Source organism: Colius striatus, chromosome 1, assembly GCF_028858725.1.
Source record: "Colius striatus isolate bColStr4 chromosome 1, bColStr4.1.hap1, whole genome shotgun sequence".
In the NCBI taxonomy this organism is placed as follows: domain Eukaryota; kingdom Metazoa; phylum Chordata; class Aves; order Coliiformes; family Coliidae; genus Colius; species Colius striatus.
This window is the reverse complement of record NC_084759.1, coordinates 78,887,095-78,900,493: the sequence shown is the minus strand read 5'-3', so window position 1 is coordinate 78,900,493 and position 13,399 is coordinate 78,887,095. Positions and strand designations below refer to the sequence as shown.

At 43.8% G+C, this 13,399-nt stretch overlaps 1 protein-coding gene across 1 annotated transcript in view; it reads right to left on the bottom strand.

The window, feature by feature from the left end:
• Positions 1-315: 315 nt before the first annotated feature.
• NHS (NHS actin remodeling regulator) overlaps positions 316-13,399 on the bottom strand; it is a 262,317-nt gene continuing 249,233 nt past the window's right edge. Inside the window, exons 6-9 of the mRNA XM_061999239.1 lie at positions 10,010-10,141; positions 5,837-8,794; positions 5,217-5,343; positions 316-4,505 (exon numbers count right to left, since the gene is read on the bottom strand). Of these exons, the coding sequence (XP_061855223.1) occupies positions 3,881-4,505; positions 5,217-5,343; positions 5,837-8,794; positions 10,010-10,141 (3,842 nt within the window). The 3' untranslated portion in view covers positions 316-3,880. The remainder of the gene's footprint in view (positions 4,506-5,216; positions 5,344-5,836; positions 8,795-10,009; positions 10,142-13,399) is intronic.

The window sequence follows — 13,399 nt, the reverse complement described above, 5'->3', positions numbered from 1 at the left end:
CAATCTTTCCACTCTTTTTCATCTCTGCTTCCTTTCTCTTACCTGTAAAACACATGGGCCAAATTCATCAGTCTCTATTCTGACAAAATGGTACTTGTGGGCAAAATTCCACTTAAAGTCAATGACAGTTTGTGTACAGATTTCCTCCTACTCAGTTTATTAAAAATATGTCAAAGAGAAAACATGATTAAATGGTTTGAAACACATAATGTGCTGAGACTTGCCTTTGTCAACAGCGTGCCTGTAGTCTGTAGATTAGACTTCACATCTCATTACAAGAAAGCAAAGAGAAGGTGTGATTTAATTGCAGTCACGTTTATTTGCAGTTTCTATACACACTTTCTAGGTAATCAAACTTTTCCGACACATTTTTTGAGAGGGGTTCACAATGAAACTGTCACCGTTTTTACTAAAAATAAATACAAGACTTAAAGTGTTGCACAGCTCTAAAATATACAAAGGCTTGGATTTAATGTAAACTTTGAAAACATTTTACAAAAGAAACCATCTTTGCAACAATTTAAAAAGTTTGTATTTACAAATATTACAAAAATACAAAATGGATGCAAGTCCATAAACCATTGTCTTTTCTGCCAGCATGAACTGGTGCTAGTACCAAAATAGTTACACTGTAACCTTCTTATTTATTTATTTTTTTAAATTCTTTAAGTCATAACCTACAGTATTTCTCTATCTGCCACCATTGCAGCAAATGCACTCAATCACTGACCTTTGGCAAAAGCAAATATATGCTTTATTTGCTACAACTATTCCATGTCCTCTATGCTGCCACAGTAAAAACAACAACAACAAAAGAAAACAAAAAAAGAAAAATAAAAGGGGAAAATGCTATTTTTCAGAAAACACAGCTGTATAATTTCCACAACATCAGTGCAAGCAACGGAACAGTAGGTTGAAATGACGGTTCAGCGGTTACCTGATGCACATACTGTACCCTGTCTCAAGGGGTGAGTGACTCACTCTACAGCTTGTCCTCTGGTGCCCTAATGGCATGCCTGCAACACTACAGGGCTTCTCACCATTCATCTTCCTCTGACTCACACATTTCTTACAAACTCTTTTCTTCATAGTGGATTTAGAATCTTTCTTTCTTTGGGTTTCAATCTGCTAAATATAAACTAGGAAATGAAACAAAAGAAGATGGACTATTTTAACGGGATTGTTCTCTGGCCATTTTGAATGTCAAGTATTGCCTAACCATTCCAGTCAAAAAGATTTGTATTTTTTTTTAGTGTGTATCTATGTATTTATTTATTATCTCTGTGAAATTATTGATTGGTAATAAAAAGTGACATCGTCAAAGTCAATTCAGCTGTTATTCTCTTTACAGCTTTGAATGACCAACCCAGCACTGTTAAACATTTTGTAAAAGTACTGCTGGTAAATTTTTTATGGAAAATGAAGATGACAAACTAAGGATTTCCTGCCCAATATTCTAAACTTCCTTCACTCGTGTTCTTCAGAAAGCGGTTTGTTACATGCTAAAAGTTTCCTCTTTGTTAAAACATTCTCATTCATGCATTTCACTTGTATTAAGACTTCTTTTTCTTAAGTTACTAATACTACAAGCCTCTTGTTTCTAAAACTTTGCTCCCATTTTGAAACCTATTTTTTAGACTTTTAGGTTTAGACTCCCTGATTTTGCAGCCCTTCAGCTGCTGGACCACCCCTCTTCCCAACACACATACCACATGCACAGCAACTCTACCTCGCATATCAAACACAACCAGGCAACACAGGAGGACGGTAGGAAACCCTGAATACTACGTTTCTTATGGTAAGTGCCAGATGAAATCAGATGTGAACCTTGTGGGGAATGTCATTCGGGATTTGTTTGAAACCATTCTGACTTGCTCAGACTCCTTGAAATTAAAACAGTTTTAGGTATAGCTTTCCTCTTTAAAACTTGCTCTGCCTGCTTTAAAAAACTCTCAGCATTATGCATTACATGATTAAAGCAAAAAAACCCAACCCAACTTGGTAAAAAAAAACGATTTCACACATCCTGCTTTCCTATCACTTATGCTTAAAGCCAGCTTTTAGTTGATTTCTTCAGTACCAAAGCATGCTCCTTCTGCCATCCTATTCAACGTGTCCTACTGCACAACACATTTCTCCTCGCACTATTTTCTCTGCACTAATCTTTTCTCTGTTCCAAAACATGTCCTACAGCAACCAACACCAACTGCAACAATTTTGGACAAAGACGGCCTTGTTCTCTGAGTAGCATGGACAGGGCTACATCGATGGGAACCGTGATGGCCCAAAGGAGAGTCAGGCCTGTTGGTTCTTTTCCGTTTAAAAATCAAAAGTATAAAGCGACTCATGGGTTAAGTTTTAAAAGTACACGTTCTTGCCGTTTTAAGATGAGAAAATTCAAGTAACTTCAAGTAATTCAGATTTATTTCCCTGCCTTAATTTATATCAAAGCAGCTGCTTTGATTTTTCTCCTTTCCCACCCCATCCCAGTCCCCCCACCCTGTTCCATATTTCTGGTAAACCCAGACAAGATCCCAACTGTATGCGGTGGCACAACGAACCAGAGCCTTCCCCTTCCCAGCTCGGCAATGAATATAAATAATGCATACACATACCTATTTCCCAGCTACATTTTCACAGTGTCATTTTTGTAAATATTTAGGTAGCATGAATCTCATCAGCACAAAGAGAAAGCTTCACTGAAAACTCATCGCAGATATTTAGTGATAAATCGAAAGCGCTTCTTGCATGCTTATAATTTGTTTCCTTTACGAACCAGAAACTAATCGTGTTTAAAGATTATAGTTACCAGGTTATGACCGTGCTATGTATCCCAATAGCCTAATAGGAATATGAAAGTTAAGTACTATTTCTTCTCACATCTATCCTCTCTGAAATGAACCCTGCAAGAATAAAGGCCCAGGGGAGGCTGTGGGAATGGGACCCTTTGAGGCTTTGCATCAGCCATGACTTTGTTCTGTTTGAAGCGCACTTGCCATCCCCACAAGTCCTTACAGTAACCCTCCCAGCTGTGCTTTCCAGTTAGCTTCTTCGGAGCTGCCTTAGAAAGACAAAAGGTTATTTTAATCCCATCACAGTCAGCCTTTCCATTTCCTTAGCCAAGGAGGAGAATTCCTCCTTTCCACTGCTCAATATGGTCCTTCAGGCTTGTTGCACTGAAAGTGGTTATCGGTGGCCGTGTGAATTTTTTATGTTCGATATGAAAATGGTATTCACAGAATACAGTTATTACATTTGACTTCTTTTGTCTTCTATAAACAAAGTTGTTATGCAGTAAATCATTTGCCACGTCCACTTCTTGGTAATTGTATTTACAAAATTTTATCAAAAATATGGTATTTACATATGTTTTGCTAATTTCTTCTAAATTTTGTTTCAGCTCATTTTAGTGTAGAAAAATACCAATCCTCGAGAGCATTTTGTTTTGTTTTGTTTTTTTTCTCCCTAGGGAAGCACTACAGTGAGGGATTTGTTTCTAGATGGTCAGCTTCTGGAAAAAAAAAAAAAAAACAACCAAAAACCAGTCAAAGTCACTTTGAACTTTATGGGAAGTGTATAGCCTTGAATTCTACAGTGACAACGGAAATGAGAGTGGCAGAAACCAAATGAAGCCAAAAGAAAAACAGATCAGACATAGCATATCTTCCTCCTTTTAGAAAATGTAACGTAATAAATAGCTACAGCTGTAGTCCTCTGTTTCCCCAGCGTCTTACAAACACAAACACATTATAGCATTGATATGGCCCTGCAATTTTTCTTTTCTTTTATCTTTTTGTTTGTTTGGTTTTGGATTGCTACAGCATCGGCCTCTTTTTTTCCCCCATCCTTACATAGCCCGAGCAGTGCTGGCAGCTTCGGTCTACGTCGAGCTCTGAGAAGACCGATCGTCGTGAGGGCTGCCATCCGAGTTCTCAGTCTCTCCTTCAGAGATGGCCTGCATGGGCGTGTTGTAGAGCCTGCAGCGCACGCTGTACCGGCTGCTGCTGGCTGCAGGAGGCGCCCGCGACCGCCCCACTCTCGAGGACGCCGACATAGGAAAGCTCTTGGAAGAGAATCCTTCTGCGTTGACTCTAGGGGAGCATGGGGAGAGCGGGGACAATGCATCAGGGCTTGCTGTGGGGGGAGACTCCTCCAAGCTTTGGGGGGCATCTGCTGACAGCTCTCCGGGAGACTTGGGTAAAATAGGGCTTTTCAGAATTTCCGTGGCAGACATCCTGTAGCTGGAATCGGATCGGCTGCCTTTTTTAAGGAGCAGAAGTTTAAACTCCTCATTGGACGTGTTGGACTTTTTGGCATTCCTGTATATAAGCCCAGGAGACCTCTGGCTGCTAAGAGGAGTGCTCATGCTGCTGGCTGGTGGCACATTGCTGGCGGGCAGCGTGCTGCTGGCAGGGGACTGGCTGCTAGTCCCAGACGAAGCTCTCAATCTGTTTCTTACAGAAAGGTCTCCGGAATCCTTTCTTCCGAGAACTTTCCTTTTTGATCTGTAAAAACACAAAGGAACACTCTTTCACACATTACCTTTGTAGAATAACAGCTAATGCCAGTGTGGAGTTGCACACGTTAACTGAGCTTTCATATCAGCTAAAGTTCTTGTAATCCCTCTGGCAGACATTGGAGGCTAGCAGTGACTGACGGCACTTTAAGCTTTGATAGCTCTTGTGCAGTGAATGAGGCACTGACACACAGAGTCCCTCTCAGTATCACCTAGCTCTTCCAAAACAATGTATGCACAACCATCTCTATTTTAGAAATACCACAACGCGATCAGTCTTAGGTAATAATCATACTCAGCATAGCAAATTGAATATCAGAAATCTGTCATTTCAGTTGTGATCACAAGTTTCAGCTGAATACCGAATGAATACTCAGAAATTGAAGAGATAAATTCTCATCGTTCTCACTACAACTCTTTCACCAGAACAGAGCTGGCTGGTGGTCGGAAGGCAGGAACAGCCTGATGTCATCTGTAAAGCATCTTAGGCATGCCATGAAGATACTCAGAGTGCATACCCCAGGGTCTTTTAGACCCCAACTTTTACACACCCCAACTGCCTTTTAGAAAAGTAAACACAATAAACAAACTATCTTTAGGGCAAGATTTAACCACTGAATAACCATCCTGCAGCTATCACTAATGGGCAACTGTCCAGGGTTGTGTGTTGCCATTTCCCATTGCCACAAGTTTAGGTCACCTGTGAATGACTGCAAACAGATCCTCAGTAGTGCGGGGTTTGTTTGGAGACACAAAGACATCCTCAGCATCAGCCTGTGACTCCTCGCTCAGTGGAGATATGATGGACTCATCACTTGGAGAGGACTCTTAAACAAGAAAAGAGGATATGCTGTGAGTCAGACCCTGCCGTGCTTTATAACAGCACCACCTGGGTGAGACACCAACTCAGATCACAACTGGGCAGCCAATACAACCCCATAGACTTTATCCTCTAATCTAAACATTGTGTATGTCACATGTTGCAGCCCACAAAGTAGGCTAGGGACCGGCATCTCCTGTTTACCATACAGCTATGATAATAAGGCTCCTCTGTACCCAGTATTAGTACTCGTCTCTTTTATCTTTTCTTCTGAAATGCAGCACAAGGAAGGAAAAAAATATCAAGAGAAATATGCTATGATGAATACACTGAAAAGGCGTAAAGTATTGGTTGTATGGCCAGCTATCAGATTAGGGGGGTCTGTGCTTAAACCTACAGAGACAGGCTGATTTGCAATTCCAGCCTGCTTTTTGACTCCACTACCAGACACGTCCAAAGCCACATGAACAGGTATAATACAGAAAGAGTTCACAACTGACCTTTCAGCGAAGGCTCGTCCATACTGCCTGTCATCTCATCCACCCTGCCGTCATCAGAGGCACTTCTGGTTGGGATACCTGATGTGATATCATTTTCCTGCTTGCCACTCGCTTCACTGAGTGAATTTGCTGCCGTCTCTGCTTTGTAGCTGATATTCCCAGGCACATGGTGGCTCACATCGGGTTGGTGCTTAAGCTGATTGCTGACGGCTGCTGCCTGGACCTCAGCTGGGCTTTCATCTGCTGGCCCATCTTCCACCCTTCCTTCACCACCTGTAGAGAGCTCCCGCTGAGCCTGCCCTTGCTGAAGGTTGTGCTCCATTTCTGCGTCCTGGCCAGGTTTCTTTGCTTCATCATCACCTATAAGGACAGTTGAGCCCTTTAGAAATCCATCTGTGGAGTTGACATATGTCTGATTCAGAGCGCTTCCCGGCAAGCACTCAGCAGCTGGGTATGTTTGGTCCTTCTCGGGTTTGACTTCAACCAGGCTCATGCTGGCTGAAGTTATAGTTTCTCGCTCACAGTTGTTTTGCCCACTGAAAGAGGAGCTTTTCTCTAAAGGTGGCTTTCTGGGTCCCATTTCTGCCGGGGAAGCATCAACATAGGACATGATGGCCTCCTCTGCAGAGTACTGGCGCGATACTGGCTTCTTAGCTAAAAGTGGCCTCATTTTGCCAGGAGAAACGTCAGTCGCCATCAAGGCGGCCTCCTGTATGCAGAGCAAATCTGGGATGCTGCCTTTCTGTTTGCTTCCTTCAGGCTTGTTGACTGCCCGGAGATGGACAGACTTGAGAACTGAGGGTGTGATGGCAAGGGCAGAGGGAGGGCTGGGATGCAGGGCTTCCCCGACAGCGCTCTGCTTGCCATGGCTGAAGGCATGCAGCTGGTGCCTGTGAGTGAACGGCTTGCTCAAGACGTTGTGAAGAGCACTTAGGTCAAGGTGAGTAGGAGGTATAATTGGAAGTTCAAGGTCTTTGCTCACCGAGGCGGTGCTGTCTTTCGAGAGTGACTGCTGCAGCGACGACTTCCTCTCTGGTACTTTTGGCTTCCTCTTGCTTCCTCCTGGAGACAAGGGTCCCGAAAAGAAAGCAGTTGGAAAAGAAGAAGTGGGTGTCTCTGACTGGCTGGAATATCCACTGGAGGGTGAGGCTAACCCCGCCAGCTTCTCGGGGGAGGCCAGCTTAAACTCATTATCAACTGAAGGGAGGGACGGGGTGGTGGCTCGTGACCCAGACTGGGATGTCTGGGATTCAGAGCTCTCTGGTGATTTGATGCATTCTATGACTGTAGTACCCGTAGCGGTGCTTGAATTGGACAAGGATCTGTAAGGATCGCTGGATTTCAAGTCGTTCAGAAGCCAGAGGTCTGCATAGTGAGGTTGTTCAGCACCTTCATCTTTAAAGGAAGGGATATCGGCGGTGTTGAACGGAGTGTCTTTTAACCCGCCATCGGCCTGGTTCACCCAGGGGAGCTCCTGCTTGGCCGGCAGGTTGGGGCCTTCCACTCGGGAAGGTGTGTTTGAAAACTCAAGGGGTAGCTTCATCTCCCTAGCAGTGTGAGAGACGTGCTGCCCACTGCTGATCTTTGGTTCTTTCTTGTCGGGGAGGTCGATGCTGCCTTCCGATTTCCTCAAAGATGAGCTGCGTTTTGGCGGAGCTGGCTTTGCCTTTGGTTTCTTCAGTGAGATGCTCTGCCGTCCCTGCTTCCTGTGGCTCACACACTCCTGCCAGGCACAGTCAGCCAGGCTGGAGGTCATACTCTCGGTCTGGCCACTCTCAGAGCCTGTGGCTGCATAGTTGCAAATATAGCTTTTATTACCCTTGAGACCGCAGTCAAAGTGCATGGAGGTATAGTATCCTTCAGTATCCACGGAAAAGTGTGAGCTAGTGTCTGCCTTGTCAGAGGGAGTCTTTTCAAGGAAGCTGTCATAGGTGGCCATGCTGGTGAAGCTGGGGCATCCCAGGCTGTCGGCCTTTGGGCGCTCAGGGCTGAAGTCCTGGCGACAGGAGGCATCGTGGTGATGGTGCAGGTAGTTCCACTCACTGTCGCTTGTGTTGCTGTTGTTGGGGTCATCCAGTAAATCCGCGACGGTGGAGGTGAAGGAGCTTGCTCTGTGGCCTCTGATCTTGTCTGTGTGGTCACCAAACTGCTCCGTGATGAAGACACTGGAGTCCTCGTTGGCATTAGGAGCAGTGTTGAGTGACAGCTCGGAGTCACAGTGTGAAGAGCCTGTCAGCGGAGGAGAGGCAGCAGGAGGAATGGTTTCAGATGTCTGGGAGGGACACGTGGAGCTGCTCCCGCTCCAGTTGCCACTGGAGGACTGATGGTCATCTTTCTGGTCCATGTGGCTGCTGAGCAGGACTCCTGCCGTGGAGATAGAGTGAATGGGGCTCCCGAAAGTGTCCGAGTTGGATGAGATCTCACAACTGCCCGAATCGGCCATCCTTGACAGTCGCGATCTGCCTCTCTCACCAATGCTGTGTTCAGGGCTGTGCAGGTGCTGAGGACAACTTAAACCAATGGGCTGGTGTTCCTGTGAGCCCTGCTTGGTCAAGACCTCCTTCCCCTTTTTTGGGATCCTCTCCTGGCCAGCTAGGAAACGCTCCTCTTCATACCCTGCACTCTTGGTGGTGGCATCCTGATGGTCCTCACTGGCCCGAGCGCCCTCACGAGGAAGGCTCCGTGAGCGGATGCGGTTGCTTACAGCAGCCGCGAAGACGGCAGCGTCCCCGTTGTCTGCCAGCACCAGGATGTTGCCGGCAGAGTGTGAGAGGGAGGCCACGACACTCTGCCCCCTCTGAGCGCGGATCCGCCGACGGGAGGGAGCGGCTATCAGGATTTCTTCCGTCTGGCACTCTGAGTCCCGGGTCCCTGACCTCCTGCTGCCAGAGCCGGAGAGGTCTGGGTTTGCGTGCACAATCACATTGCGCTCTCTCGCCACTGGCGACTCATCTGAATCTAGGACACATGGAAAGCCAAGTGAGCAGGACACAGCTCTGTGCCTGTAGGCACGAGACAACCCGCGGAGCAAACCAAGAAGTAGTATCTGCTGTATTATTTTATTTTTTAATCTTGCTGAGCAGTGGACCAAATTTAACTTTGCTATAAAGGGTATATACGGCAGACTTCATCCCAGCAAGGTGGGGAAATTCTCTTAGTCCTGCAATGTGATCTCAGTTCTCCTATTTCTGCAATGTGATCTCACGCGGAGCTGATCTGTGCTGTGGTAAATATTATGCTAAATATTAAGTTTTCAGTTTTTTGACACTCTATTTTGATTAGTTAAAGACAGTTTTCAGGAGCAGCTGCTGGACAAAACACTCCACGAGCTTTTCAGAATAATTCCGTTTTGACTACTTCTCCTGCTTCTTTACTACCGAGAATATTTGCAAGGCAACAGGATCTTTCTTTCATAGGTTCTCTGGTTGCTTATTCCCTATGATAAATACATTCCTTCTCCTTCACAGCAACGGACAGAGATACCAGAACTATTTTCAGGTGCAGACGTACATCAAGAAGTAATGATCCTGTTAGTTGTGTTTTGAGTTAATACCAGTTTCACACTGCATTTGCCCTCAGTGGAGTTGCTCCTACTTTAACTGGGACAAAAAGTCACTCAGTTTTGGGCAAATATTCTTGGTAATAAAGAATAAAAGGAAGGAGTTGAATATGAGTGTGATAAATAAAAGGAACATCTTCTGTAGGGTACCAGCAGCTGTCTCTAAGGCAGATATCCTCATCTTAGTGAGTTATCCGGCTGTTGTGACAGCTCGTCATCACTGTGCTGAGCAACATCTGTCAGTTCTTTACCTTAAGCTCTCCTCACGCAAGAAAAAACTTTCACTTAATCTAGTTACTTTTTATGCACATAACTATGGGTTCATAACAGAAATAAAATGAAAAAAAAAAGAACTGATTAACATTTACACGATAAGAACTGAACACATACATCTATATTACTCAGTAAGGCCCCCAGTCCATCAAGGCCATATGGAGTAATATAGCTTTGCTTACTGTAGTAAATAAAAAACACCAAACCACGTCATTCCCAAACTCCATAAGCATTTACTTTTTCAAGGTTTTGTTTATTTGGAAGGCTGGCTACCAGCTCGTATCCCTGCAATTTAAGTTGGTTAGAAAGCTATCTATGGAAGATTTGTATTTATACTACACCTATTTCTTGTTGCACTCTTCTGGGGATGCCAGAGATGGTTTTCCTCCTCCTCAACTTTCGTCTCCGCTGTAGTACAGATTGTGAATGAACAAGAGAGCAGCGTATACTAGCCTCTCTGTCAAAACCAACTCCTGCAACCCATAAATAGGTCTCATTAGCCTTTAGAAATAGTAAACAAATTGTCATGGCTGGAACACAGTGGAGGTATGTGAGCTTGGATTAAGCCTGTGAATAAACATAAGGGAACCCTTATGTAGCTCTTATGTAAATTATATCACAGTATATCACAGTTTTACATCTAATTCCAGCTCCCCCTCAGCAGCCTCGTCTGCCAAAAATAACAGAAGGAGTAAAAAAAAAAAAAAAAAAAAAAGGAAAAAGAAGAAAAAAGAAAAGAAAATAAGGAAGGAAAATAGAGTTGAGAGCTCTTGGTAACAGGGCATATTTCTCATTGCTATTTGTCCATCTGTCACAGGGACAGTGACAGCAACTTGTCTGCAAAGAGTAATCTGTTCAGCTATAGCCTGACTTATTTTAAGCAACTAAGAAAACAATTTAAGGGTACAACACCATATTGCAGAGGCTGGGCACTCCTTAGGAGACCAATATGCCAAGGGGGCTAACATTTCAAAAAGGAAGGAGACAGCTAAAATGGGGCCAAGTGCCCGTGCAAGTTTAGAGAGCATTCTTCGTGATGGTCGCACATGGCCAAGGGTGACATAAATGGGCAACTGCATGCATCAGTAAGTGGCCTTATTTTCCCAAATGCTCAGAACACAGTGGGATACCTGGGAATCCATGCTGGGAACTGGATCACACAATCAATCCAGATCCTGATTTGGACTTAGGAGCCCAAGTTCACAGGCACACTTATTCACAACCACAGTCACACAGAATAAGCAGGAATTCCTCATTTTCTTCATGTTTCCATGGTATTAGCATAGGGAAATGTCTTTAATTTTGTTCTTTTTTTTTTTTTTTTTTTTAACAGAGTTGTTAAAATAAAGCTAAAAGGAGGCCCATCAGAAGATCAATGCCCATCTGTGTTGGCTTTTTGCACAACTGTATGGCCATGCTCTCTAAAGTTGACGTGGGACAGGTCAGAAAAAATGTGCCAGGTCCCTAAAAACACTAACATAAGGATCATTGGTACAGTGGTTTGTAATCTTAAGAAAAACAAACAAACTAAACCAAACAAAAGGAAAATTAAAAAAATTAATCCTGATAAGAAGCTCTATTTTAATAGCGTATAATTATAGAAAACATAATTATACACAGACATACACATACATATTACACTACATAACAATGTAAAACATTAAAAAGTAACTTTCTTGTAAAAGTTCTTCTTGAAATCTACTACAGTGAAATAGAGGCTTCAGACAGATGTCCTGTAACCACCAATGCCCCTGGAATAAGCAGAGGAAGAACTTTCTTTAATATAAAACAAAAGTGCTGTAACTCCAATAACAGTCATTTTCAAAAAAGTGAACATTTCTCAGGGTTGGGAGAAGCTTGAAAAACAAAACCAGAGAACTGAAAGCAAACTCTTTGAAACAACAACAACAAAAAAATCAATCAGCATCATTGCTGTTTTTCCAGCAACTGTGAGTTAGCCAAACATGCTCTGTGCGCCAGATGCACGGGGGTCATTTCCGAGAGGAAAGTGGAAGAGGGCATGTCCTCCCCGTGACGCATACAAATTATTCCCATTAGTGCTAATGAGAATGATACACATAAACATCCAGAAGATTACATACCATTCTTGATCTGTAAAACTGATCAGTGGAAATTTGGTTCCAATGTATGGCAGGTGGAGTCTAGGCAAAAATGGCTATTACTGGAAAAGTTAACATTGGTCCCAGGCCTAACTGTCCTCTGAACTGCATTAGGTGATATTAGCCACATTAAAAAGCCTACACCAGTTAAGGGCATGTACTGAATTTAGAAAGAGCATCATTTTAACTCCAGCTTTACCTCGTGGAAACGTGCCACACTCCCTGTGACTTTTATGCTGGGATTTCCATCGGCAATGCCCACAACCTGTGACCTCAACCAGCCAGCTCCCAACCTCCAGCCTGGCAGGGTCTGTGCAGGTAGCTGCTTTCCTCCTGTGGGGCCCCAGCTGACCAGAAGCCCTGTCCCAGTGGCAGGGACACCTGCGCCTGGCTGCCACCTTCCTGGGCAGAACTGGCAGCACTGTGCAGTGTCACCACTGCAGCCAGGGAGGAGGGGAACTGAGACCCTGTATTTCTGTCACCAGGAGGATTCGTTCAGCTGATTGTGGAGCAGATGGGGACTTGTCACCGTGACACTCTAAGACAGATGTGAGCCCCATGAGCCCAGAGCCCCATGGTTGGGGGCTGAAGCTGGACTGTGCCCTTTCCAGCTCACCTACTGTGGTGAACCCTGCCAGCCTGTCTTGCAGGAAGCCTGGACACCACTGGTAGTCACGGGAAAGAGCACTGACATGTGAGGGCCTGTGACCTCCCCCACAACCCCCAAGTTACTGGGAAAATAGAATTTAATACAAACATTCTGGGGAATGAAAGCTAACTGAAAGGTTCTTGCTTTTTTCCCCTCATCGTTTATATTCAAATCTATAACCTTGGAAGTCAACCCACTTGATGCTCTTATATTAATAAAAACTTGGTGCAAAATATTATTGAGGAAAACTCAGATCAACTTTATGTTTACCACAGCCCTCTGGAAGGAGAGAAAGAGAGGAAGAGAAAGAGAAAAACAGCCTGATTTTTTATTCCAGAAATAAGTCATCTATCACATTTAATAAAAGATATACCTGCTGCTTCTCTAAACAAATTCTTCAAATAAATCTAGTCAAATGTATCCAAATGTTATAGAAATAAAAGAAAATGCCATTACTATACCTTCAGCATAGCTGCATGTAAAGAGATCTCAGAGCGATGGTTTGCATGCTACAGAGTCAGACCTCACATGTATAAAGCACTGCAAATAGTAGCCTACATTCTCTAGTTTTTCTTCTCCTGCTACACATGATAATCATATGATTAATTTCAGCGGCTTTCTGCATTACTTCAGTCAGCTATGTTCAAAAAGTTATTTGAGGCCTTTGTAAATACAGATTGTAGGTTATATACACAACAAAAGTACATTGTTTATACGGGGAACCAGTGTTACGTTACACTGTACAACAAGACTGAAAAAATGGGCCAAATTAATCCTAGATGTGACTTCAGTGACTCCAGTGGTCATGCATGAGGGATGAATTTAGCCCACTATCTCCTAGAAACTAAATCCTGAAGCTAGGGTCTTTGCCCCCAGACCACACAATCCTGTGACTTCAAATAAATTAAACAATATAAGTACTTGATCTCCCTTGAACCATGCAATAAATACAAAAAGAAATA